This window comes from Rhinolophus sinicus, chromosome 16 (genome assembly GCF_057876585.1).
Source record: "Rhinolophus sinicus isolate RSI-liver-muscle chromosome 16, RSI-T2T, whole genome shotgun sequence".
Lineage (NCBI taxonomy): Eukaryota > Metazoa > Chordata > Mammalia > Chiroptera > Rhinolophidae > Rhinolophus > Rhinolophus sinicus.
In genome coordinates this window covers 11,860,934-11,888,720 of record NC_142516.1, presented here as the reverse complement: position 1 = coordinate 11,888,720, position 27,787 = coordinate 11,860,934, and the positions used below count along the sequence as shown (strand labels likewise).

The window sequence follows — 27,787 nt, the reverse complement described above, 5'->3', positions numbered from 1 at the left end:
TCCAGGGGTCCATCCTGCTGGGGTGCTGGGGCCTTGGTGATATCTTCTCCTGAGCCAGCCAGTTCCTCCTCTGCACCCATACCTGACCCTGTGCCTTGGCTTCTGTGTGGTCCCCTCCCCTCCACCTGGGCCTCTTTCCTTTCAGGATCTGCTGGAGTCTGTCTGTGGGGGTTTTAGGAGGGGGTTCCCAGGAGCGCCCTGGCACACTCAGGAATGCAGGCAGAAGGGCCCTCAGGAGGGACCCAGGGCTGACCTCCTGAGCTGGTGGTCCCTGCTCAGGGCTTAGAACTTGGCAGCTGAGCGATCCAACCCTTGCGGCCCAGATGGGGACACTGAGGCACAGAGGAGCCACCATCACAGAGTAGGGCATGGAATCTAGGGCTACTGGCCCCCAGTGACATGGTTAGGAGGGGTGCTGGTTTGACACAACTGCTTTTTAGCTGGTAGCAATAGTAGTTAGGGAAGGGCCTGTGTGCCACCAGAGGGAAGAGCAGGGCTGGGACCTTCCCATGGGGACCCTGGCTTCAGTGAGACCTGCTGAGTGGCCCCTGGCTAACAGCTTGGACCCTGTGGGCTGGACCAGCCTGAGAACAGCTCTGAGGATGGGGGCTAGCTGTGTCTTGTACCCCCTCCCCCAGTCTTTAAATGTCCCCCCAAGGGCCCAAGGCCTGGCTCTTTACCCCCAACTTGGATGTACCTCTGAAATTGTACATATACCCTTTTTTGCCTTCTTTCTTCTTCTGTTCTTGCCGAGACACCATCCCTCCTTTGGAGCTTGACCCCGGCTTCTCCAGACCCTTCTCACTCTTACATACCTTAGGGACTGGAAGCTCACTCCCTGTTATGGCGTGTAATGAAAGTAAAAAATGGCTCCTGGTTGCTCAGTGCCTGACAGTGAGCTTAACTCTACTTGCCTTCTCTCATTTAATGCTCGCGACAACATTGTGAGATGAAGACTGGTATTATCCTCATTTTATGGTGAGGAACTATGTTCCAGAGAGCGGGAGGCTTGTCCAAGATCACACAGCTCAGAAACAGTGAACCCCAGTCTGCCTGACTGCAGACCCTGAGTTTGTAAATGCACTGCCTTGCTATTCCGGGGGCAGGCACATCTTTCTTGGGTTAGACCTTGGCTTAGATGAGGCCACCTCCTTCTCCTCTCTGATTTGCACAGTCAGCGACTCCACCAAGTGTTCTGGACCATCTCCCGTAATCCTGGCCATAACTCAGGAGGGAGGCAGGGGAATGACCCTGTTGGCATCGCTGGGGTTTAGTCCTCGTGCGTGGCTTCCTGCTTGGGCTGACTCAGGTGATCCCCCAGTCTCTTCCCACATCCTCACCCCTGTATCCTGCTCTCAGTCATGTCTGCCAGCTATGTCCATTCCCTGGGCAGCTCTCAGGTCTTACGGCCTCAGCCCTGTTTCTCCACCAAGTCCCTTTGTGCTGAGGGCTCAGCAGCCCCTGGTATGAAGTCCCTGGAGAAAAGCAGCCAGCCTGAGGCCCTCTTCCCAGAGATATCTAGGTCCCAGAGGGAGGCCAGAGGCCCTAGTTCATCTGCTGGAATGTCGGTCTCTTGGCCTTTGTGTTTCTGGCCCATCCTCATCACCTTTAATAATAAGGGAGATCATAGCTTCTTTTTACCTCGCTGAACGTGTGCCAGGCCCTGGGCCAAAAGCTCCACCTGTTATTGCATATCTCATTTTACCTCTCCAACCCTCCTAAGAGGTAGGGGTCTTTATCATCACTTCCCTTTGCCAGGTGAGGAAACCGAGCTCAGGGCGGTGAAGTTACTGGCTGTAAAGCAAGGTTTGAACTGAGGCTGGTAGACTCCAAAGCTGACACTTAGACCATCCTTAGGAGCCCAGTGCTTCTTATCTTCGGTTGGTGTGATTTAGAGAGAGGACTGGATGGGCCCAGAGTGTACCCTTGATCTCAGTGGTTTACGTTTAGCGTCCTGATTCCCTGGGTGCGCTATCTCTACCCCACTGCATCTGTTCTTACTGAAACCTGGTGGTACAGGGAGGGGCTGGAGCTTGCTTTGCTCAGCTGCTGATGGGGGATGTTGGAGGGACGGACCCTTGTGGTCTCTTGCAGCTCAGCTAAGCACTGGGAGCTACCTGCTCCCCTTGACAACTGGGGAAACCGAGACCCATAGATCAAAGGCCACTTGTCCAAGGTCATGTAAATATATCAATGGGAGATCCAGGTCTGGAGTCCAAATGCCTTTGCATCCTATTTTGGTGTTGGTTTTGTTTGTTGCTTTTCCTAAGATTAGCCAGATAGGGAAACTGAGGCAGCTGGGATCCTTGTTAGGTCATCTTGGGGTCGGGGGCTCCTGTGTAACTTGACACAAATGTGCTCACATCCTGGATCGCATACGTGTTTCGCTTAGAAATGACATGAAGCCTTTTGACTATTTTAAAAAGAAAAGCAATGAACGGCTGTGATATTTCCCCTGCACCTTCCTCTCGAGGCCACTTGATTAAATGTCAGGAAAGGGAGAGTATTTCCTGGTCAGGAACATTGAGAGCTTGCTGGGAGCTGAAGTTTTGTTTTCTGTGAAGGAGGTATTTGGGAAGTCAGTTCCTGCCCCCCTTCCCCTGCTGTTCCCCAGGAAGGTTGGCATTGACAGATGCTGGGAGGAGGAATTTGAGAATGAGCAGCCGAGATGCCCGTGCATGGAGTGGCAGGGTGGTTATTTTTAGCCATCCCAAGCCAGTAGAAGCATTTCAGCGTTTGTTCAATATTTAATTATCCATCTGAAATTGGCCCACGTGGCCTTGAGTTTGGGAGCGGCTCTCTGAGCTGCGATTTCCTCTGATTGCATAAATAAGGATGCTAGGGAATCTCAATAGCCCTCCAAATAATAATAACGAAAAAGGAAAAAAGGTAGACGTGGTCCTCAGAAAAGACAGGCTTGGTTCTGCAGTCTAGACAGACAACCTGTGCGGTAGCAGAATAGACGAGCCTGTGAGGAGCCCATCACGCCCTTGGAAATGCACCCTTGTGTGGTCTCTGTCCCAGACTCCACAGCTGCCAGACTTTTATTCAGGATGGGTTTTTCCCTTTCACCAGGTTCCTATGTTGACTTTGACAGCTGCTGGGTACCCTGGAGGAGGTTTGGGGATTTTGCTTTTGGAAGTCTTGTTAGCTTTTATTTCCCTCCCCTCGTACCCCTGACAGACAGGAGAGCACCGTTGACATCTGGGCTGTGTTACTTCTTTTTCTTGGTCCTTGGAGGTGATGTGTTGACACGGCTATGAAATGAAAAAGGCAGAGTGCAGGGAGGGAGGTGTGGGGGCTGTGAGGCTCTGCCCCCCTCCCCTAAGTCCTGGGAGGATGAGGGAGCAGAGGGGAGAAGAAGAGAAAGTGGGGCCCTTGGAGGGAGCTGGGCAGCCAGAGATGGGGCTTCTTGCTGACTCAGAAACCAATAAATTGGCAATCTGGGATAGTCTTAGGAAAAAGTGGCTTTCTATTCATTTATACCTCTATTCCAGGGACTGAGTTTGGCCCAGGCGTGGGCCAGGTGAGTCCCGACTATACCATAAATGCTGTGTGACCTCAGACAAGTTATTAAATGTCTCTGGGCTTAGAAGCACTTCTAACAAATAAATGTGGCACAGCAGAGGCTATCATTACAGAGTGGATGAATTGTCATTATCTGTTCATCCACAGCCTGAGGGGTTAATTTCAGCTCTATTAGGGCTGATCTAGAAATAAAATGTGCTGCCTGTGGGGATCAGAACCATCCAGATGGTTCCTTGGCATTGCTTTCCCCCGGAGCCTGCTACAAGTGTCACTTATTCTTGTTCAGAGCAGCAGAGCTTTAGTGAGCCACCTACTGTTTGCGGATCCTGTGCCGGGGCGACCGAGGAGGATATGGTCAGCCCCCACCCTCAGGGAGCTGAGCCTAGGGGAAGGTAGTCCTGGAATCAGGTTAGCAGATGGTGACTGGAAGGGTAGGCAGGGTCTTGAATGGTGAGCCACGAGGTTGGAACTCTCCCTGTCAACCTGCAGGGAATCCAAGGCAGGGTTTTAAAAAATAACAGTAATTACAATAACAATGACTTCAATTTTTTGAACACTTAATGCCAGGCTGTCTTCTAAGTCCTTTGCATGCATCATTTCATTAAATCCTTTCTCACCGATACCAGCTCCATTTTGCAGATGAGAAAACTGAGGCCCACACTGGTTCAGTGACTTGCTCAGCATTACGCAACAACTGAGTGGCAGAGTCCAGGATATTTGACCCTCACTATACTTATCAGAGCCGTGATTTAGGTGAATGACTTTTGACAACCAGCAAGCCAGACTGGCATGGTGCAGGGAGAAGTGGGGAAGGAACAGTGGGTACCAGTGATTATAGGTGACTGTGTTGGCCGTCCAGGTACAAGAGGCGATGGGTCTGAGCTGGGACAGGGAGAGAAGGACTAGAACAGTTTTGGGGAGTGGTGGCAGTAACCGGCCGGTGAGGAGGTATCCCAGAGCACTCAGATGATGCAGGGTTTGGAGGCCCGGCCAGGTGCTTCCTGGGGGATCCTGGAGGAATCCAGCAGGTGTTGGGTTCAGGGAGGCAGAGGGCAAATTGATAAGAGCTGACAAGTCTGGAGAAGGTGACACAGAGGAGAGGCCGCCACCCCCATCTGAGGATCAATGCTGGTCGGACTGGCACATTTTTTTCCCTGACTGGCAGCAAAATGAGAACAGCAAGGCCAGTGTCGTGAGTTTCCTGTGACATCCGTTTCATTGTAATCCATTTCGGTCACTCTCCTTTAGTCTGACATGATGTCTTTGGGCTCCTTTGGGGGTTAGAACATTCCTTTTGTGAAATATAGAATGGTGATACTTGTTTGTTTTCACGTTGTGTTTGGCAAGGCCAGAAGTCAGCGGTCCCACATTGCCCCCCGATTATGCCACCTCGTGCATAGTTTTTCTTAATGAGAATTAGACTGGCTCCTGAAATTCCCAAATGATGGGAACCTGGCACTCCGGAGAGAGAGGCCCAGGGGTCATCCTTACAGCTAGAGGGATGGGAGCTGGTGGTGGCATAAGGCTTTTGGAAAAGCCTAGGCAAGTGGGGAGAGGGACCAGCAGAGCTGTGGGCGTGGCTAACAGGCCTGCCCTGGCTTGCGATGCTGCAGGGTGGCACCAGACTGGGCAGAGGAGACTTTGAGGAGCGTTTTCAGGAGAATGGTGGGAAAGGTACTTGAGGCCACCAGAGGTCAAATAGTGGGAGTGTTGGGGTGGTGGCGTGCAGAACTGGACTGGACAGTGTTGGAGAAGTTTGGTGGGAACGGAGGTCTGAGAGAAGCTTGGGTTTCCCGTTAACTAATTATGCAGTCACAGTTCCACCTGGTGTCTAGGCACCTATTCAGAGTTGCTTGTTTAGCAACAAGCAGGTTGGGGACCAGAGCCCCCTCCCCCATCAGCAGCAACCTCTGAGTTCTCCCAGGAGGGGACCGTGAGCTTCAGAGGACCCAGGCTGTGGCTCTGGGGTCCCAGGCCCACAGGCAGTGCTGTTGGCAGAGGGAGAAGGCTCTGGAGTGCTAGGGCCAGGGGCGGGCAGCCCTTTATTGGGAATGCTTTAGAAGAGGCTCATGGGTGACCCACGGTCCCCAGGGGAGACCACTGGTTATGGGCCAAACCCCTCCCATCTCTTCTTTTTAAAAAAAATATGTTTAATGTTGTTTCCCTCTTCCTTCAACTCCCAGGATTAAAGAAACAATATCCAGTATAGAAGAGAAGAAAACAAAAATCACCTTTGATCTGGGGACCTTTGGGGCTTATTTCCAGGCTTTTCCCTTTCTTTCTTGATGTTTTGGAAAATTCTGAAATATTTGAAAGTACAGAAAAGTATAGGAAATAATATTGCACAGACCCATGCACTCCCCTCTCAGATTTCACCAATGTGAACGTTACCATACTTGCTTCTCTTCTCTTTTCTTTCTTAGGAATACAATGATGCAGGCACAGCAAGGGTCAGCAAAGTGCAGCCCACAGGCCAAATCCAGCCTGCTGCCTGTTTTGTAGGGCCTGCAAGCTAAGAATAGCTTTTACCTTTTTCAAGGGTTGAAACAAAAATCAAAAGAGGAATGAAATGTTATAACGTGAAAATTATATGAAATTCAAATTTCAGTGTCCACAAGCAAAGTTTTATTGGAACACAGCCAGGCTCATTCATTTACATATTGTCTGTGGCTGCCCTCATGACATATCAGCAGAGTTGAGTAGTTGAGACAAGCCTCAAATATTGGCGCTCTGGCCCTTTGTGGAAAAAATTTGCTGACTCCTGAGAGAGAGCTAAAGCCTCCTTCCCTCTCCCCCAGGATAACCAGCCTCCCGATGGTGTGTGTCCTGTCCACAGGTGCTTTTAAGCTTTTACTACATATGCAAATGCTTCAGAAGGTGTAGTGTTGCACTGTGTGTTTCAAAAAATGAATATAGAGAAACTACACAGCGGAGAGGAGCAAGCCCATGTCTGCCCCCTGGGACCGCCTTACTTCCCTGAATTCCAGTGGCACAGCATAAATACCAGCTCTCTGCCAGCCCTGGAATAGGCCCTGCGGCGACAGAGCAGAGTCGCAGGAGAAAACTCAGGAACAAAAATGGAGAAGGTGACACTGCAGACTGACATTCCTAGAAATCCTCAGAAAGCAAAAGAGAAAAAAGAGACCCAGGGATGAGAGAAGCCTTCAGGCTACTTCATTGATCCTTGAAGTGACCAGGAAATCCCGTTTTCTGGAAGGCTGGGAATTCTTTGAAAGCGAGGTACATGTCGGGCTGAGGAATGGGAAGTATGTATTGTCAACGGCAGCTGTTAAAGGGACTCCGGAGCAGGGGTGAAAAGAAGAGCTGGTGACAGTGTCTACAGAGGCTGAAAAGTTTGCAGGACTTACACTGCAACGAGGCCAGTCAGGGGTCAGGGGCCAGGGGGCAAACCCTTGCACTGTCCTCTTGGAGAGGCTTACATAGGAGCCTGGGATATAACTGGGAGGAATGCATCTCCTTGGCTCTTTCTTCCTCCCTCTCCCCGCCACCAAGTACCAGCAGCCTAAGCCCTCCACGTCCCCTCTGAGAAGCTGCTGTGCTCCATTTTGATGATTCTTAGGCTGGGAAGGGGCCCTGGACCCCAACCCTGTATGGTCACTCTATGCCTCTCTCCCAGCGGAGCCCACCCCCCAGCAATAGTGGGCATCTTCCACTGGATCTGAACCACGTCCTGAACTTAAAGATAACTTGAACTCTGATCCAGTTCCATTTGGGAGACAACAGATTACCGCCGTTCCAGAGTCTCATGACTCCTTCCCTTCCCCACACCCAACATCATAGAAATAAAACGTAAAATCAAGCAAGGCATTCTTTTCTGCCTTATAGCCAGGGTTGGGATGTGACCTGGAAAGGTAGAGAAAGAAGCCAAGGGCAGGGAGGAAACTCAGCTTCCTGGATATCTTGGGACCCGGTGTCCTCTCACTCATCTGTGCACAGAGGCTCCTTTCTCATCTTGGGGCAACCCCTAGATTCAGACATCACTGGGCTTGAATTCTGCCCCTGCATTTCCTAGGTGTGGGGTCATGGTCCTTCCAGTTGGTGTTTCTGAACCCCAGTGTGGGGACAGAGTCCCAGAGAGCAGTTTCCAGGCTCTCAGCGTCGCGTGGGGAAGTGCTGGTGCTCAGGTAGTGAATGACCATCAACTGTGATTGGTTGGCCATTAGCTGTAACCAGTTAGTCAATTGGGATCGTGTGGCTACTACTTCCTGTGTCTCTAACCCAGCCGCCAGAGAGACTATAGTGGTGTGACTCCCCTATCCATGGCTCTGTGGGTGTTCCTTTTTGGCCTAGCCATATCCCCCTGTTCTCATGTGGGGAGCGGGAACTGAGACCCCGCAGGCCACCCCACACGACACCCAGTTTCTTCCTATTAAAGTTGGAGCTGATGTTTCTTACTTCAGGAGTCAGTTTTAGGATAAAAACATTGCATATGTGGCATAGTCACTGTCCCTCTTAGATCTGTTTCTCCACATTTCCTGGTGGTCCATTTTTATTACATTTTGAAACCCAGTTGATTTAGCACTATTTCTTTTAAAAACTATCTTTTCCACCATCAATTGACTTTGCACTTTTTTTCAAAAATCAATTGACCATATCTGTGTGGGACTATTTCTGTACTCTCTTCTGTTCCATCGATCTCTATGTCTATCCTTATGCTAATACCATGCTACTATCTTGATTACTTTGGCTATATTCCAAGATGATACAGTATGTCTTGAAACCAAGGAATACAAATCTCTCAACCTGTTTCTTCTTCCTCCAGGTTGTTTTGCCATTCTAGGTCCTCGCTTTGCCATCTAAATGTAAAATTGAGCTTGTCAGTGTTTTCTTAAGGCCTTCTAGGATTTTGACTGGGATTGCATTGATCAGTTTGGGGAGAAATTCCATCTTAACAATATGGAGGCTTCCCAAATGCAGTGTGTCTCTCCATTTATTTAGATTTTAATGTCTCTCAACAACATGTTTGTTGTTTTTTTAAGCTATTAATCATGTACTTGTTCTGTTAAATTTATTCCTAAGTATTTTTGATGCCCTTTGTTCATTACTGTGAGGGGTGGAGAGTTTACCCTACTTGCAAGCTAATAACCTAGTGTGGTAGAGTTTTATGGGTGCTGACTGAAGACGTGAAGCTCTTGGGTCAGAGACAATGGACTCCTAGCTCATGGCACAGCAGGTAGCATGAGCTTCTTGTGTTTGCATCGATTCCCTTTCCCCCCAAGTTCCTAGGGCACTCACAGATGGTCTATTCTACAATACAAAATGCTCTACTCTGTTGGTTTTCCCACATTATGACTTAATGTCCCTTACAGGATCTGATATACAATCTATGGGTCAGCAGTTCCTCAGGCTAAACATTATACAAAGAATGAAATTTGCTTCAGTATTAAATCATTAAATTGGAAACTTGGAGATAATTTAAAATTTGAATACCAAGTTGTCAAATACAGAAAGGTAAAGAGAGTTTAAAATTATACGTAAAAATCAATATATGCACTCTTAAAACGTATACCCATTTTAATTTGTTGGAAAAAAAGCCTGTTGCATCATATAGCTATGTTGTTCTGATTTAATAATACAGTTTTTAAACAAAAGGGCAGAACCTTAAGTACTGAGGAGGAATTTGGGGACAAAAAGATGGTTTATGGTTTCGGAATTAATGAAAAATAGGATGAATATAATAACACATATGGATATTTGGGTTTTGATAATCATGGTTCCCTCTGGAGTGCGATCATTAAAACTTATAAACCCTAAAGATGTGTTATTAATGTAATCAGTCTCCATACTAAGGATAAGTACACAGGGTGCCGAATTAATATTAAAAAAAGAAATGTTCTCTATGTACAGACGTGAAACCATCTCTAAGCTATATTATGACATAACCAACAAAGGTGCCGTTTACTTTTGAGGTTTTCAAGTGTATGCCCTGATCACATACGTCTTTTGATAACGAGTGCATATGGAGAGAAAAAGAAGTTTGCAGTATATGTGGTGATGAATGTTATATTTCTAAGAGGAAGTGCCTCTCCTTTTCTAAGGGAGCTGTAGATTTGGAAAGGGAGAGGTAAGAATCCTAAATTGGCCAATGATCTGGCATTGCTGTCCTGCTACCTTTAATGTAGTTAGAATAAGTTGTGTTTTCATCAGTGGGTGTACTGGTTTCCTCTTCCTACTCTCACAGTTAGTATCTTAAAACAACACGGCTTTATTATCTTACAGTTGTAGAGGTCAGGAATCTGACGTTAGATTCCCTGGGCTAGAATCAAGGGGTCGGCAGGACTGCGTTCCTCCTGGAGGTTCTGGGGAGAATCAGTTCCCTGGCCTTTTCCAGAAGCTGCCCCTTAACTCATGGCCCCACATCACTTCCACTTCTGCCTCCATCATCATACCTCCTTCTCTGCCTTCTCTTACCCTTCTGCCTCCCTCTCACAAGGACCCTTGGCGTTACATTGGGCCCATCCCAGATACTCTCCCATCTCAAGGTCCTTAATTTAATCACATCTGTGAAAGTCCCTTTTGCTATATAAGATAACATATTCACAGGTTCTAGGGGTCAGGACATGGGCTCTTTAGGGACCATTATTCTGCCTACCTCAGGTGGGTAAGGTTTAATAACCTCTAAGGAACACCTCTCCTTGCTTTCCCAAAGATAACGAAAGGCTGAACTGGAAAAAAGTGTGCAATGGGAGGCAGGCGACCTACCAACCTATCAATGCAATATTTTGGCAAATTTAATCTTCATTTGCCTAACTGTTAAGAGCAGATAATAACAGAATGGATGTGCTACACACACACACACACACACACACACACACACACACACACACACCAGCTAGACTGCTGTGTCAGGTAAGGCCTAACAATCTGGAGATTCCATGGCCGATTGCCATGGTGATTTTACCTTTGTCCAGTCCCAAGGTTGGGGGGCAGGGGCCACTAGTCTTTCGGTGCTCCAGGCTTGGGAGCTATGTTTCTTTACCCACAGGTTTGTTTCTATGTCCACTTTTTGGACTTTCCTGATGCACTTTCTCTAATCATCTGTCATTTGGGTTGTTGTTGATTTTGATGTCATTTGTGGTTTTTTTTCTCTTGCTTCTTTTCCTTTTTCCTCTTCAGATGTATTCGGACGGCACAAATTCTACTGATTCGGTATACCACGTATTTATACTTTTTAATTTTACTATTAGTTTTGGGAAGTCTGAATAATTCTTCATTCAGTAAATGGTACAGTCATCTGTTCTCACCCATTGCTCATCTCATTCTTTAAAGAGAACCTCTGAGAACAAGTTTTTGAGTACTGTTCGTGTTATTTTTCTATGTGAGTAAGTGCACATTCCTACACACAGAAAGTAAAAACATCATATTAATGTAATCACATAGACAGCAAATGTATTTCAGCTAAAGAGTCCAGGGTAAGCCTTTGCAGTGATTTTTCTATTCCTGTGCTTCTCGCCTCTAGATGGCTGGACACTGTCTGCACTCAGTTAAGACTGGATGCCAATACATGTCTGCAGTTAGTTTCTCGGGATAGAAATCTTAATTGTTTCCACACAGATACGATTCCATGTATTTTAACAGGCTATGTATTAACCTTTTACTTTGAAATGATTACAGTTGCAAAAACAGTACAGAGAGGTTTCCATGTACCCTTCACCCAGTTTGCCTGTAATTATAGCACAGTGTCCTCCAGGACCAATGACTTCCAGTCAAAGACCCACCAGAAACACACCTCTAGTTGAAAAAGTGGGATTACTCATTGCATTGAGGGAGAACATACACCATAGGGAACCATGGGGCATCTCAGTAAGAGTGTGGTAGAAAGAACTTGCTATGGGATTTGGGTTTTTGGTTGGGTGATTTTGGGGAAGTCTATGACACTGGGGTTCATGCCAGCTTGGCTGCTGTCAGAAAGCAGGGGCAATTCTATGATGGGGTATTTCAAATCTAGTCTCTAAGGAGAGGAGGCAAGCATGAGGGTAAAGCTCTCCTTGGTTAAGCAGCAGCAGTCACTCATTTTCGCCAGGGAGGGGATGTCTGTGATTTTGTGGGTGGCGCAGTGACCTGGCTTTTGTCGGTTGCTTAGACACAATTATGAAGTGGACTTGTTTTGTCTCACTTGATCATGGTGACTTTGGCTGAGGTTGATATCCTGTGAGATTGTTTATATCCAATGGGAGAAGAACATGGCAGAACTGTGAATGGCAGGCCAGCTTCTGGAAGTCAGGGGCTGCTTTTGTCCCGCCTTTCTCGCCTTTTCCGCATATTGGTGAGATGCCTGCATATAATTCTCTGCTGTTTTATCACATGTAGATTTGTGCAACCACCACTGCAGTCAAGATACAAGATTACTTCATCACCACAAACATCTCTCTTGTGCTGCGTCTTTATGGTTACACCCCCCTGCCTGCTGCCCACCAGCCCTAACCGCTGGCAACTACTAATCTATTTTCCATCCCTAAAACGTTACCACTTTGAGAATGCCTTATAAATGGAATCATACACGACATATGTGACCTTTTGATATTGGCTTTTTCCCCTCAGCATCATGCCCTTTAGATCCACCCAAGTTGTTGTGTACAGCAATAGCCATTCCCTTTTCGTTGCTAAGTAGTATTCCATGGTATGTGTATTGGTTTCCTATTGCTGCTGTAACGCCTTAAAACTGAGCAGCCTAAATGATGCAGACTTGTCATCTTACCATTCTGTAGGTCAGAAGTCTGATATGGGTTTTGAAGGAATAAAATCAAGGTGTTAGCAGACTGTGTTCCTTTTTGAAGGCTCTAGGGGAAAATCCATTTCATTGCCTGTTCATTGTTGGCAGAATTCAGTTCCATGTGGTTGTAGGATGGAGGTCCCCGTTTTCTTGGTGGCGGTCAGCTGAAGCTGTTTGCAGTTTCTAGATAGACGTCACTCACATTTCTTGGCTTGTGACCACCTTCTTCCATCATTTTTCTCATGCTTAGATTCTGTACTGCCTCTTCTTTCATCATCCCATCTCTGACTCATTCCTCTGCCTCCTCTTCCACATTTAAGATTATTCCTGTCTGGAATAATCCAATATAAGCTCCCACCTCCAAGTCTTTAACCTTAATTACACCTGTAATGTGCCTTTTGCCATGTAAGGTGACATAGTCACAGGTTCTGGGAATTAGGCTGTGGACTTTTTTGGGAGGGGGCTTTATTCTGCCTCACACATGATGGATGTACCTCAATTTGTTTAACCATTCACCTGTTGAAGGAGATTTTGGTGTTTCCAGTTTGGGGCTATTACAAATAAAGCTGCTATGAACATTCTTGTAAAGAAAATGTGCATAAATGGATTGCACTTTCTTTTTGAAACTTACTTTTTTCACTCAACCTCATATTTCTGAGTTTTATACTTGTTGATCTTATAGAACTGGGTCCTTTGTAGTGCCATTGTGTTCCATTGTAGTTCCAAACAGTGTGTCCCTCAATCATTCCCTCTTCCTTGCTGTATAGTATTCCACACAATGGTTGCCCCAAGGTGCAGCCGTCCATTCCCCTATTGGTGGACATTCAGGTTACTTCCAACATTTTGCTGTGAACAGTGCTGCAGTAGACATTTTTGTGCACATCTTCATGTGCAAGGAGGAGGCATTTCCTAGACTAGACAGACAGGTAGGAGGGAATTTCTGATCCCCGCTAAGTGTGTGTGTCTGTTCCCACTAGCTATTGTCTACTTGTTCTCCAAACACTTTTCACTTCACCAGCAGTGATGAGAGAGTTCCCTACGTCCCTGTCAACATTTGGGGTCACTGTTCTTAGTCATTTTTACCTACATGAAAGGTATGAGATGGTACCTGGTAGTTTTTTATTTATTTATTTTTAAATTAGTTTCAGGTACACAAGACAAAGTAATACTTAGATGTTTATCATTTATATCCCTCACACTGTGTGAACCCCCCTCCCCACTTCCACTATCCCTCTGACATCGCACAGAGCCATTACATTTCCAGGTACCTGGTAGTTTTAATTTGCATTTTCCTGATCACTGTTGAGGTCTAGCACATGCACGCACCTCTTCTTCCTACACTTGTGCTGACTTCTTTTCTCCTCATGTCTGTATTAGAGGTTGTGGCCTCTGCCTGTTTTTTAAGCAGTAAGATCTGGGCATTGCAACCCGACAAGTAAAATTTGGTGTCTTGTCTGAAATTACAGGATGTTCCTCAGGCCTCCGTGTTTCCATGGGAACAAGTAACAGTCATCCTTCATGATTAGGGGGTATCCATGGCAACCAAGCCAGCAGCATTTGAATGAAACTGATTTTATTTTATTTATTTTTTGCAAACACATGAAGGTTAAAACGCGTTTCTCAGGCTGCGGCTTCCAGGAGTAGGAAGATAGCTTAGCCTTCCTGGGATAATGGAGGCTCTTTTGACCTCTTTAGTGGGAAGAGGATCCAGGATCAGCTGGTCCTGTGGCCTGATTTTGCAGATTGAAGCCTGGGAGGTCATGTGGAGGTCACACAGTGTGTCTGAGCCAAGGGAAGACTCCTGGGCCAGTGCTCTAAGGTCTGGGGGACTCTAGCAGGTCGGCCAAGAGGTTCTCCCTTCTGGGGATCTGTCCCTAGGGCTACCGCCTTCATGCTGCACCCAGCTGTGTTGCTTAGGCCTCTGGGGGCTTGAGTCTCACGTCTCTCATTGTCTGCTTCCCCAAATGAGAAAACAACAACAAACGACAGAAAAGCAAAAAAAAAGATATGCTGCTAAATCAAAGGCCAAAGGCAGCTGTGTTTTTGTCAAAGGACTTGGGCTCAACCCTTGGAGGCAGAGTTAGGACACAGGTGGTCAACTTTCCGTCTTGTGTACAATTAAGGGGGTTTTTGTTTCGTGGTGGGGAATAGAGATAGTCACTGTTCTGACGCCCTGACTCACTGGATTGTTGGTAAATCCTGAGCTCAGAGATGGAAAGGGGCTGGTCTGGAGTCACACAGCAGAGTCAGGGTTGACTCCTTTCCACTAGTCCGTCCAGCCTTGAGCTCCTGCCCCTACTCCAGGCACCTGCAGCCTTCTCGAGGCCCTAAGTGTGGGTTTGTGGGGGACCGTTTAAGGGGATTTCAGCATATACTCTTACTTCCTAGCTGGGGGAACTTCAGAGGAAGTCACTTGCCTGCCAGAACCTCAATTTCCGCATCTGGAAAACAGAGCTCATCATAGCTGTCCAAGGTGTCATATGGGAACTGTATTTGAATGGGTCCAGGGCTCGCATTCTCAATGGGGGCAATATTGCTCCTGAGTGGGCAAAAAATTGGTTCTTAGAAGGTGTGTGGGGGGGTACCCACTCTTTCTGTATAAAGCCCAGTATATATACAGTACATAAAAGATACTGGATATGTGGTATTAAGTTTTTATGGGGGAAAACTAGGAAAAAAGTATCTAGACAGACTCCTTAGGGGGAATAATAGTGAATGAAAGGAAAGAAACGCCGGTCCAGAAGCCAGGGACTCACGAGGTTATGATTACGAGTTTTGCGGGGAGAGCATGGGGAAGCTGGGGTGTTGGGCCGAGAGGGAGCCTGGCCAGGCCCAGACTGTCTGTGATGTGTAGTGTGACCACGTCACAGCTCTCAGAGCCTCGTTTCCTGTTCACAGGGAAAGGAGGTCCCCTCAGTTGCACTTGTGGGAACTGGTTCTCAGCTGCTGAGATGCCGCCTGGTGGATCAGTGGGGGTCCAGCAGGAAACAGATGGTACTTACTCTAGGATACTTTGAGGTGTGGGCGGGTGTGGGGAAGCAGGAAGAGGAGAGTAGGACCCCAGAGCCAGTGACGGCCGGGGCTGATCCACCGAGGCCATAGGGAGGGGAAGAGAGTGTGGTGCCTGGGAGAGGAGCGTCCAGGGGACAGAGTCATTGATGGAAGCTGGGACTGGGGCTGCCAGTGGATGGAGATAACCAGCCCGGGTGGCCCCTCCCTTCCCCGATCTCCCGCTAGGGCTTCCCCACTGGTCAAACCCCATGGAAGCTGGAGGGCCCAGAAGCTTGGTTGGTGTGGTCGACACAGGTCAGCCCCTGGAGCAGAAGGCAGGGCAAAGAAGGGTAGAGAATGGAGCTGGGGCCAAGTGGAAGCCATCCGGAAAGGTACCCAGGTTCCCCTTCTGCTTTTTCTGGAGTGCAGGGCCCTCCACTGGGAGATTCGAGACGTTAAGAAGAATAGCTGGCTCTGGGGTCCTCCTCTCCTGTGCTCTGTGCCGGAGGAAGAGTGGACATCTGTCCTTCCTGCCCTGCAGCCTCCTCACATCTACCTTTTGATGTAGTAGACGGAGTGCAGCCAGGGCTTCTGAATTGAAGTTGAAGGCTATTTTGGGGAACACCCGAGGTGGTCTTTGCTATAGACCTATTGGGTTAGGGTCTCATGGACAAGTTCCCTTCCTCTAGTCTCAGCGTCCTCATCTGTAAGATGGGTCATTGGACCGAGCCACCTCTGAGAGCCTCCTGCTCTGATCCAGGAGGCAAGACGTGGTACTCCGTGCAGGTTGTGTGGGGCACCAGTCTTGGTCTCAAAGGAGACACAGCCTTGTTGGTGACTCCATGTCTCTTACCTAGAGCCATGATGGCCTGCCTGCCCAGGAAGAGGTGGTGAAGCTGTGGCCAGGGGTGTGTGTGTGTCTGTGTGTGTGTGTGTGTGTGTGTGTGTGTGTGTGTGTGTGTGTGTGTTGGGGGAGGGAGGGTAGTTCCTGAGAAGCTGAACACGGTGCTTCACACCTGGGTAGGGCACAGTGGTTATGGTGGACCCCAGATGTAGGTGACGGGGGTAGGATTCTCGGGGCGGGGGGAGGTGAGGGCAGATTGGGGAGTGTGGGAAGAAATTTCCTAGGAAAATCCCCAGAAAAAGTGGTTCTCCCCTAGAGTGAGGCAGGGTGTAAGTAGGGAGTACCACAAGGAAATCAGCATGGCCCTAAGAGATGTAGTACCTGGGCTGAGGAGGGGAGGAAGTTTTCTGGAAGAGGTGGCCCAGGGCTGGCTAGTCCACATTCAGACCTGGTATCAACCCCTGCCCCAGGCCTGCCCAGTGCTCAGCTGGGCCTGAACCTGTCCCCACAGGCGGCTGACCTCTCCCAGGCCCAAGGTGGCTTTGTCTGCTTGGCCATTGCCAGGGCTCAGCGCTGGAGCCTGTCCTAGTGGGGTGAGTGGCTCAGCTCTGTCCTTCCACACTTCTGAGGCCCCCTGTCCAATCAGCTGCATAGAGGCAATGGACCAGAAAGTGGAGACATTGCCCTTAATAGCCTATGCTGTCTTCTGGGAAGGCCTGCTCCTCATCATGTTCTGTGTGTTTGCACATGTCCACACTTTCATGGATGTGTCCCTGGGGGTGAGCCTGAGCAGGTATGTGAACGTGAGTGGGATTGCTGTGCGTGTGCCTCTGACACAGACCCCTGTGTGTTCGCACAGCCAGGGAAACCTGCACCCTGTTCTTTTTCTTCTTTTCTAGTCAACAGGTCTTTCCCAAGCTCCTCCCAGGCAACAGGCTTCATGCAGGGCACTGGGGACGTGGCGATGCCGCCAGCTTAGGTGTGGGTGTTACAAGATCTGCAGTCAAGCGGAAGCCTCTTTTTCTCTCTTTTTCTCTCTCTCTGCAAAGTGAGAGCATTGCTGGGGAGACTTGTGCCTGGCTGTTGCTATAGGAGCCAAAGGGGGCTGAATGCTGAGGGCAGAGAGGGGGTTACCAAGCGCCTTCTCCAAGGCCTGTGGGATGGGTCAGGCTGGAAGGAGCAGGAAGAGAGTCCTCTGGGGGCCACAGCTGGAGCAGTGGAAAAGAGGCAGCCATGCCAAGCATGTTGTGGGGGAACCAACAAGGAAAGCAGCCAGGTTGGCCTGACTCGGGAGGTTTTAAACAGGCATGCTCAGGTCATGGCTGAAAGTTTTGAATGAGCTGTCAGCATTTAAAAATCAGAATATTTCATATTTAAAAACCCCCAGATTTCCAGCTTCTCTCGAACTGGGGGAAGCTTTGGCTGCTCTACACCAAAATAAGCAGCTGGAGCTGAGCAGCTGGCCTCTAACCTTGAACTGCCAGGCCCTTGAACTTCTTTCAGGTTTAAAGCCTCTGGAAAAATTCTGAATTGGAAACCAGAGATCGCAGATTCTCATGTTTGAAGGGACTGCTTGTATGTGTCCAGTAACAGGAAGCTCATTATGTCATAAGATGTATGGTTTAAAGTGTGAGTTTTGGGAAACCTTTTTTTTTTAAAAAAAATTGTGATATACATATAATTAGATTTGCCGTTTAAATTATTTTAAGTGTACAAATCAGTGGCATTAGGCATATTAACAGTGTTGTGTAACCATCACCCGTATCCATTTCTAAATCTTTTCTGTCACTCCAGACAGAAACGCTGTACCCTAAAGCAATAACTCCTGCTCCCCAGCCCCCTGCCCCCAGAACCTGGTAACTTCTCCTCTTCTTTCTGTCTTTATGAATTTGCCTGTTCTGGGTATTTCATACAAGTGGAGTCACACAGTATTTATCCTTTTGTGTCTGGATTATGTCACGCAGCGTGTTTTCGAGGTTCATCCACATTGCAGCGAGTATCAGAACTTTCATTCCTGTTTACGGGGGAATGACATTCCATTGTGTGGAAACTCCATGGTGTTTATCCATTCACCTGGTGATGGCCACTTGGATTTCTTCTACCTTTGGGCTATTAGGAATAATGTTGCTATGAATAATGCTCCAAGTATTTGTGGGTATATACCTAGGAGTGGAATTGCTGGGTCATGTGGTAATTCTGTCTTGAACTTTTTGGGGCACTGCCAAACTATTTTCCAAAGTGGCTGTACTATTTAATGGGGACCAGCTGTCTTGGCCAAGATGGGAATGGTAGGAGGGCCTGACTGGGTGGCCTTCGTGGTCCGTGCTTACCCTCTCTTTCCCTCTGTTGACAGAGTCGCCCCAAGAAAGGCCGGGCTCCCGGCGCAGCCTGCCCGGCAGCCTCTCGGAGAAGAGCCCCAGCATGGAGCCCTCAGCTGCTACGCCGTTCCGGGTCACGGTAACTATCTCTGCGTCACCATCACCACCTGGCTCTGGGTGCTGCTCTGTGACCCCGCGGCCCCCCTTCCTGGAGCCTCACGGACCGGGAGAGCATCCAGCCTCCCTTGTTCTAGGTATCCAATCACTCAGCTGCTCCCCTCTCTGTGGCTCAGCCCCGCCCCTGGGGGCCACATGGGGGTCCCACCCTGCGAGGGAGGGGCAAGCGGAGGACAGATAGCCTTGCAGGCTCAGGGGCCCAGACCCAAGCCGGGAAAAGAGAGGCTAGTGTTAGAGCAGATAAATCTACCCTCAAGCACACACACGCTTCCTCAGCTCCTGAGATGCACAATTTTTCTTTCCACATTTTAACATCTCTCATGTTATAGTTTGTGGTGTGTCATAATTTAATTGCTGTGTTTTTTCTTTCTTGGTGGTACGTAAAATAATTGGTGATGTTTTCGAATCAATAAAACCCAGTATATATATATCTTAGCTGTTGGTTTTAGTGGTCCCTCTAGCACACACCTAAACAACTTTATGGAAACAGAACCCAGTGACCCCTAACCTCTGACTCTCTGTGCCGTTCTATGTCCCTACAATCCTTGCCACACACGTGCAGACAGCTTTGTGTCCCTTTACTCCCCCATTCGGCACGTTACCACGTGCCCCTTTGTCCAGTTCTCTGCCAGCCACCAGAGACACAGAAAAGTAGACATATTCTCTTCCTCTGGGAGCTTACGGTTTATAGGGGAGATGGATGTTTGACCATTTGTTCATTATTCATTTATTCAACAATTTTTATGGCATTCCTGTAGTATACCAGGCACTATTCTTAGGACTGGGGCTGATTGGAAGGAGCTGGCTGAGACAGCAACTGGTAAATAAAGCCCCTGATCTTATGAGCTCATGTTCTTGTGTCAGAGCTACATGCTATACAGGAGAAAAGCAGGGAAAACCAGGAGGGCTTCCTTGAGGTGGTGTGGTACGGAGGTGACATTTTAGCTGAGACCTAAGGGATGAGGAGCCAGCCTTATGGGGAGCAGGGGAAAGAGGGGGTTTTGGGGAAAGGAACAGAGAGGACACAGGCTGGACTGTCACAATATGCTGTGATATGGGGATTCCAGGTGAACTAGGAGTGACTGACTGTTCCTGGTAGACTAGGAAAGGGGTCCTCCGGTAACTGCTCTCTGGGGCTGGGTCTTGCAGGGTCACTAGAAATTGGATAGGCAGGGACAGTAAGAGGGAATTCTAGGTCGGGGGAATAGCAGTTGCAAAAACATGGAGGCACACTAGAAATTGACATGTTTATAGAATGGTGAAATGCTTGGTGGGACTGGAGTTGAGGGGTCTGGAGGACAGGGTGGGAGATAAAGCTGGGAAACTGGGCCAAATCTGGGTCAGGTAGAGCCTTTGGGTGTCAGGCTAAGGGGATGGGGCTTTTTCCAGGCCACTGATTCTTCCGCGTCTGTATGTCATAACAATGCTTTCAAAATAGATTCTTAGGCCCCCTCAAGATTTTAGTTCAGTGGGCCAGAGAAAGGGCCTGGACCTCTTCATTTTAACAAGCTTCCCCAAGAGGTGGTTCTGAGTCCCAGCCTGTGGATCAGCCTCTGGGCAGTGAGGAGGGAAAGGACGCCTGTGCTGAGAGGGGACTCAGGGTCTCTTCCCGGGAGTGGCCAGGCCCCTGGGAGATGGCCTCCAGCCTGCAAGCAGGGCCAGGAGTCTGGCACTGGGTGACCTTGACTCAAATTAACTGGAGTAGAGGCCAGGTCCTGCCCTCCCTGGACCCCTGGAGCCTTCAGGGGACCTTAGGGAATGATGACTAATAATAACATAGCCACCTGCACTGTGTTTCTGGTGTTTCATATGTGATATCTTTTAATCCTGGAGACAACCCTGAAGCGGATCCTTTGAGCACCACATTTTACAGATGGGAAAACTGAGGCTCAGAGAGGTGAAGTTACCCAAGCTCCAACTGCTAATAAATGGTGGAGTCAAAATTTGGACCCAGGTCTCTGACTGCAAAGCGTGAGCAAGCACATCCTCTGGCTGTGAGGAGGAGCACTCATTGTCCCCCCACCCTCTCATCAGCATTGCTTTTTACCCATTTCCCTTTCTTTTGCTGCTCTAATAGGTATGTCATCACACCTTGAAGTTGCTATAATTTGCAGCTCTTTAATTGCCAGCTAGGCTTGGCATTTTTCCTGTAGTGGTGTCTTCGCTGTTTCCTGGCATGGCAGCCACCTGTGGATCAGCCTTCTGAACTACAAGGCACCCGGGACGTCCCGTCCCACCTGCCCAATTAGGGTCTGCAGGATGGAAAGGCTTTGTTTTACCCACTTCTCACAGCAACCCTGAGGGGAGGTACCATTTGTCTCCCTGTTTCACAGATGAGGAAACTGAGGCTCAGAGAGGTGAAGTCGTTTGCCGGGTGCCACGCAACTCCTGAGTGACAGCCCGGCATGGATGCTCGGACTGGGGGACATTTATGTTTGTGTCCTTCTCTGGGCACCTTGGTCCTTTACTGTATGCAGCAGTTATGGAAAGAGGTGTGAGTTGAGTTTCTATCCTAGGTTGGTACTTGGAGCTGGCCGGGAGGTGGGGGACTAGAGAGTTTAGAGGTGGGGATCTGAGTTCAAATCCCGGCTCTTCAGTGACCTGTATGACCTCCTTAGTTACTCAGCCTCTTTGATCCTCCTGTCTTTGTCAGTGAAGTGTGGAATGCCTTCCTTGAAGGACTGCGCTGGACCTTTGCGCCAGCCCAGTTCTGACCCGTGGTAGGTGCTAGATGAAATTCATTATTATCATCTGATTGTGTTTCCCTTTTTGGCTCCAGAACAGGAAAGATCTGGGGAGGGTCAGGGTGGAGGCCAAAGAACAGAGTGTTTAGGGGTAAGTCAGAGGTGCACCTGGCATGGGCCTTGGAGACAGACTTGTACACAAGACCCTGTGCAGGACCAGAAGCGCACTTTCTCCCCCACAGCCGGAGCTGACACTGGCTCCCACGCGCTCCCACAAGCCACATCTGCACGCGCTCAGCTGACTGCTGCTCCGTGCAGCTCCCCGAGGGAACTCGGGGAACAAGATTTTGCCTGGGGGAGGCAGGGGAGACACCGCAGGATATACGTGAATAACTACTGTCTTCGCTGTCATTTCAAACCCAGGGGTGACGGGATGTCACCACCTCTCACAGGGGTGCCCCTTTGCGACGATGTAGTTTAATGGAGAATCAACATATTGGAGTCTGTAGGTCTCATTCTGTCCACTTCCTCCATGAAAACAGGCCAGGAGGGGATGGTTGTCCAAGGTGGTGACCCAGCTGGAGGTACTTCTGAGTCCTGGCCATTTGCACCTCCATAGGTGGCCCTTATCCCTTTTGTTGGTTGGCCTAGGACTGCAGTCACCTCACAGGACACCAGGGGCTTGGTGCAGGTTCCACCTCTACCTCTTGGAGACCATGGGGCCCTGGGAGAACCTCAGTTTACCCTTCTGTAAAATGAAGGGAGGTGGTTTTGTAAGGCAGCATGTGGTTTGGGTGTAGAGTAGGCACTTAAAAAATGTTTTGATGCCGTAACTAAGAGAGTGAGCTGTAAAGTCAGCAGAACTGGGGCTGAGCCTCATACTAGCTTTGTGACTTGGGCACTATATGGCACCTTTTGTCCATGTGGTGCAACTTTCTTCTACCTGGAGGTGGAGTTGGGTAATTGTTCCCCAGGGCCACAGGCTAGTGTGGTGCTTGTTCCCTGAGAGCTGTGGGGGGTCCTGAAGGAGGGTAGGATGGGAAAGGGAGGTGAGAGCAAGGGACCAAAGGGACCTCCTGCTCATCTGTGACCTTTAGCTCTCAGTCTTCAAAGAGATGGTGAGGTTGAGATTCAAACCCAGGTCTGTCTAGACTGTACCAGTAGGGAATCCTGGAAGGGAGAGATGGCCAGAGGGAGGGAAGGAAGGCAGGCAGCCAGCTGGGGGCCCTGGAGCTGCACAGGCTGTCAGACTGGGGCCACGTGCTCTGCATGTGCCCACCTCCCTTCCTGAGGCCCAGGGACCCTAAGCAATGGCAGCGTGCTGCCCCCTCTTACCTGCCAGCCCAGGTTAGAGGAATTTGTGGTTTGATTTGGGGGGTAAGGAGATGGTGACTGTTACAGGTCTCCCCATGAGTCTCCTCAGCCTACTGCTTTCCCCAGACCCACACTCCCCAGGTGAGGTGCCTGTTGGGTCCTTCCACCATCCTTCCTCTGCCCCTCCCCCTCCCATCGACCTTGAGGAGAACTGGCAGGGCCCGGGTGTGGGAGGTGGCAGAAACTCTGGGAAACTTGACAGCCAATTGATTCCTCCTCGGGAAGTTGAAAGTGAAGAGTCATGTTTGAAGGGTTAGCTGAAATTAGGTCTCACGGCTATTTTTTGCGAGATGGAGAAGTGTCAGGGAGGGGAAGTCTCAGGGGGCTGGTGGAAGCTGCAGATAAAGTCAGTACCAGGTTGATTGTAGATGCTACTGGAAGTGAGTTGGTTCTTTTCAACCATCCCCTTTTGCTGGATGCTCAATTGTATGAACCCTGGCTGGTTCTGAAGCTGTGATGGAGGTGTACCTGGGGTGCCGTGAGAGCCCAGAACAAGTTAGGGTAGGGAAGCATTCCTAGAGGAGGGATCTTTGGGGCTGGGCTTTGAGGAATGTGTAGGAGTTTGTTAGAAACAAAGGGAGAGGGGTGTTCCATTTAGAGGGGAGTCTAACTGAATTGGAAGAAGCTAACGACCCTCTGTGATTAGGGTGTTGAATGAGTTGGAGGGATGAAGAAGAGAAGCCTGGAGAGAAAAGTGAGTGGGTGAAGTTTGGACTAAAGCCTTTGGATTTCCCCCTAAAGGACACAGGAGTCACAGGGGTTCATGGGTAAGAGTGGAGCCAGCAGGAGATATCTGGGATATAGACTTGGGGTTTCCCCAGCTGCTCACCCCTCTTCCCACACCTGCAGTTTTCCAACAACCTTCCCATGTTTCAGTTGTCTGTCTTTCTCACACACACATGAATACAAACTGCAGGCCTGTAGGTGACCCTCCTCAACACCACGAGGAAAGGCTGTTGGAAATTATCTGGTCCAATCCTTCCCTGTACAGAGGCGGGGTTGAGGCTCAGAGAGTAGAGGGTCCTTTCCTGAGGTCACACAGCACATCTGGGGCCGGGTGTGGAATTAAGCCCAAGTCTCTCTATTCCCCTGTCTGGTGCCCCTCAGTCCTTGCTCTTTCCTGTTCTCTCTTCCCTGCAGCTGAGCCCTTCTCCCTTCCTCCATCATGTTTCCTGGGGGGCAGGGGCTTAAGGGAATGGACATTTGTGGGTCCCACCGCCCTGGGAGGCCCCTGCTAGCTCCCTCCTGCTTATCATTGCACTGCTACCTCCTGGCCACTGAGTCCCAGCACCAGCCACAGCTAAACCCACAATGTGGGCTGAAGGCTGCCTGGATGAGGGGTGACTTGAGGGGCAGGAAAGTGGCATTCTCTGCTCCCTGCAGGGTCTGCCTCTCTGCCCCCATCAGTGCCCCTTCTCAGCTAAGGTAACTCCAGTTGGGCATTAGGGTGGGGAACAGAAAAGCTGATCAGGCTCACAGATTAGATGAGCCAGCTCTGTCACTGCACATACAGGGAAACTGAGGCCCAGAGAGGCGAGGTTTGCCCGGAATACCTGCCGGGGCTCCCTCCACCCCTCCAGGCTGCTTCAGGCCCATCTCAAATGCACATGTGCATGTGACACACCTACATCTGTGGCCCACAAACCAGTGGAGGGATGTCAGCCACGCAGCTATGGCTGACTGTGACAGGGCAGGAGTGCCAGACCCCAGATGGGGTCCCATGGATGGTGCCGCAGTTTCCTCCTCACAGTACCAGGAATTTGCCTGTGAGGCCGATGTCCTCTATTCAACTGAGCTGTGTGAGCTGGAGTCTCCCAACCCAGTGTCTGAATGGTTTTCCCCAGATGAGAGGGTTGGCGGAGACAGCAGGCCCCACACCTTTCGCCCCCTCCACCTGTGCCTTTCTTGGAGCCTAATTTTTATTCAATTGTTCAAACCGCAAAGGAAAATTACTATCATTTTGGTCTGTGTCCGCCTTCCACGGAGAGAAGCCCCGTTCCTGCAGTGCGAATGTTGTCCCAGACAAGCCAGGCGCAGGAGCTGTCCAGGGTGGCCAGGGTGGGCCTGGACAGTCTTCAAGGGAGGAGTGTGGGGCCAGAGGCCATTTGGAGCCTCTTGAATCTGAGGCCAGGCCAGGGTCTGAGGCCTGAAAGTGAGGACGGGCTGTGGTATTTGGTAGGGCTGGGAGGCTGCCCGCCCCATTAAGAAACAGGAAGGTGGTTTCATTTGCTCCACTTTACAGATTAGAAAAGCAAGGCTCAGGGAGGAGAAGGCACTGGTCCAGGTTTGTGCAGCCAGTGAGTGGCAGAGGTGCCAGTCCTACTGTGGTTGTAAACTACCTTATTTTCCTCCCTCCCTTCTCTGCCTTCCTTTTTTCTTTCAATACATTTTTAATCAGCATCAACTGTTGTATCAGGGCCTGTGTGAAGCACTGACACAAATAGGATTAACATCTAGTTGCTACCTGTAAAAATATGGAGGGGTCAGCTGGGCCTTGACGAAGTAAGGGAAAAGAACATTCCAGGCAGCCAGGATAGCACCTGCAAAGGCCAGGAGGTGGGAAACAGCATGAGCCTATGATAGCAGGAACTGGAAGCAGTTTAGCGGGCTGAAGTGTGAGGAACAGGAGACCCACAGCAGCGCACAGAGCAAATGGGATCTGAGGCTGTATTAAAAGGAGTATAGAGTCCCCAGAGAGGGAGGTGGCCAGAGCAGACCTGGAGTGCCATGTGTTCTTCAGAGCAGTATACCTGACTCGGCTGGGAGATTCTGGTGCTCCTTCTGTGGGCAGAGACCAGGAGTGGGGCGGGTGATGAAGGATTGGGGGAGCGAGGAAACTGCTTTTCTCAAGTAGGTTGTCAGGAGCCCATCCCTGCTGCCCAGCACCTGAGCTCAGAATGCCCTTGTAGGGGTCCCTGAGGACAGGGGTGGAGGGAAGAACCCACTTTGAGGAGACTTGGCATCTCCTGCCGCATCCCGAGAAGTGCCAGCTTGACTCAGGCAGCTTGGGTGGTGAGGATGGAGAGGAAAGGAAACAAAGACAGCCTTGCACCCCCTCATTTTTCTGTCCTGGCGTCCTCCAGAGGTACCTCCAGGCCATCCCTGTAAGCTGTTTCCCCAGCCCTGCACTTGAGCCTGCTGGGCAGCAGGAGTCGGATAAACTGGTCCCAGCTAAGGTGTCAGTGACGGACTTCCCATTTTGTATGCTGCAGGTTCCGTGCACAAAAGGAGTCTTATCAATTGGAAGTTTGACACTTCCAATGGTGGAATGTCAGGCTCTGTGACTGGCAGGTGGGATGCCACGTGGGGGCTTTTCTCCCTCTGTTCTTACCCCCCTGAGTTCTGGGGATGCAGTGTGGGCTCCTCTTAGCAGTATACCTGGGTGAGGCAGGCTTTCAATCTTGGCCCTGCAGCTTCCCTCCGTGAAATCGCTCAGGCAAGTTGCCCAACTCTGAGCCTCTTTTTCCCCATTTGTAAATGGGCACAGGAGCCCCTCGCTTCCAGGGCAGCTGTGAGGGCTCAGTGCCTGGCACAAGAAAAGCATTCAGCTGGTGTTCACACCCTGTCCCCCTTTCTGGTGAGCGGTGTTCGTCCCTGCCCCACACCTTACCCAGAGCCTCGGGCCCTCCCTTCTGCACCCCTCATCTGCTACCGTAAAGCGACATTGCCACTAACAGAGATTTTACGGCTCATCCCTGATCCCGGGAGGTTGAGGGGTGTGACAGGGTGCCCAAGGGTCCAGAGACCAAGTTCCCCTGGTGGTGAGTACGAATGGAGGGAGCTGGAGGTGTTGGCGCAGGGTGGTTTCCCACCAGTTGGGGGCAGCAGAATGCAGCGAGTGGACGCCTGGGCGGCTACTCCCAGAGGAGAGTTGAAGTCCCAGGGGCTTGTGGGCCCCCCTCCAGGCACCCTACCCCCACGGGCCACAGGGAGCTGGCTGCTAAACAAGCCCAGAGCCCATTGTTGGGTGGAAGGAGCAGCTCAAATCAGGAAAAGTCTGTGGCTAGCTGGACCTGGCACTGGTGGGTTGACCAGAGAGCTGGGGGACCTCTGAAAGGGGACCCTTATTAGGGACACTGGAGTGGGGCAAGGTCTGAGGCTGAGGCAGCCTTCCAGCAGGAGGCTGGGCACAGGCTGGGGCAGGCCAACATGTGGACTGTCAGGCAGTGTCACTGCCCTGTGGTCACCAGGCTGGGCCAATAGACACTCCATCACAGTTGTCCTTTGGAGGTTTGCAGCCATTGTGTTCCATCCTCACCACTGCTTTGAAAGGAAAGAAGGCAGGTATCCTGGAAGAGTCGGCATGGTGGTCCACGCTTGGACTTGATGTCTGGCTGACAGTCTCAGCTCTACCAGCAACTTGCTGTCTGTACAATAGGGGATTGTAAATCCTGCTTTGCAAAGTCTGGTGGGTCAGGTCCTGTGCTGAGCACTCTCCCGGCATTGTCTCATTTAGTCCTCACAACCCAAGGGGCGGATAACACACATCCCCCTTTTTTAAGACGACAAGACCAGGGCAGACGGAGAGTGAAGAACTTGCTAAAGGTCACTGAGCTCGAGACCCTGAGTGTTAGTGTCACAGAGCCTTGCTTACAGCATGCAGCCTAGTCTCTGCCAACCAGTGTTGTTATTCTATCTGTTTTACAGATGAGAACATTGAGGTCCAGAGAGGGGAAGTGCATTGTCCCATGGCACACAGCCAATCAGGGACAGAGCTGGCATTTGAACCTGGGTCTTCCCGTCTCCCTGCCTCATCTTGTCCTGCCCCTGCCTCCAGCTGTCCTGGCCCCCCCTGGTCAGAAGGTGTCTGTGCAGGGCGGACACCCTGGGGTAGGAGGGAACTGTTGTCCTTTTTCATCCCACTCTGTGGCCCCTGCAGGCCCTTCTCTCTCCCAAGAGTCCCAAGAGATAGCATGTAGGGGGAAGGCTCAGATACCTTTGCACCCTGCCCCCCATGGTAGAAAATAAAGTGACTCTATCACATCAAATGACATTTGGGTTGGATTGCAGACATAATGACATCTGAGTCTTCAGGTAGGAATTGCTTCCTAAGCCAGGAGGCCCTCTTTGGAGGTGGCAGTGATGACATCTGTTTCCAACACAAGGCCCTGCGTTGGGATGAGTAACTTTTCCTGTG

The 27,787-nt window shown here is 50.0% G+C and overlaps 1 protein-coding gene across 8 annotated transcripts in view; it reads left to right on the top strand.

Annotated features, from left to right (window-relative positions):
- The window catches only part of DAB2IP (DAB2 interacting protein), a 183,842-nt gene that overhangs the window by 65,002 nt on the left and 91,053 nt on the right, over nt 1-27,787 (top strand). For 7 of the 8 annotated variants that reach the window (XM_074330947.2, XM_088793318.1, XM_074330951.2 and 4 more), the window contains exon 2: nt 18,451-18,554. In XM_074330947.2, the coding sequence (XP_074187048.2) occupies nt 18,451-18,554 (104 nt within the window). Of the gene's footprint in view, nt 1-18,450; nt 18,670-27,787 lie in introns of those variants that run through there. The other variant, XM_074330952.2, reaches the window with a different exon arrangement.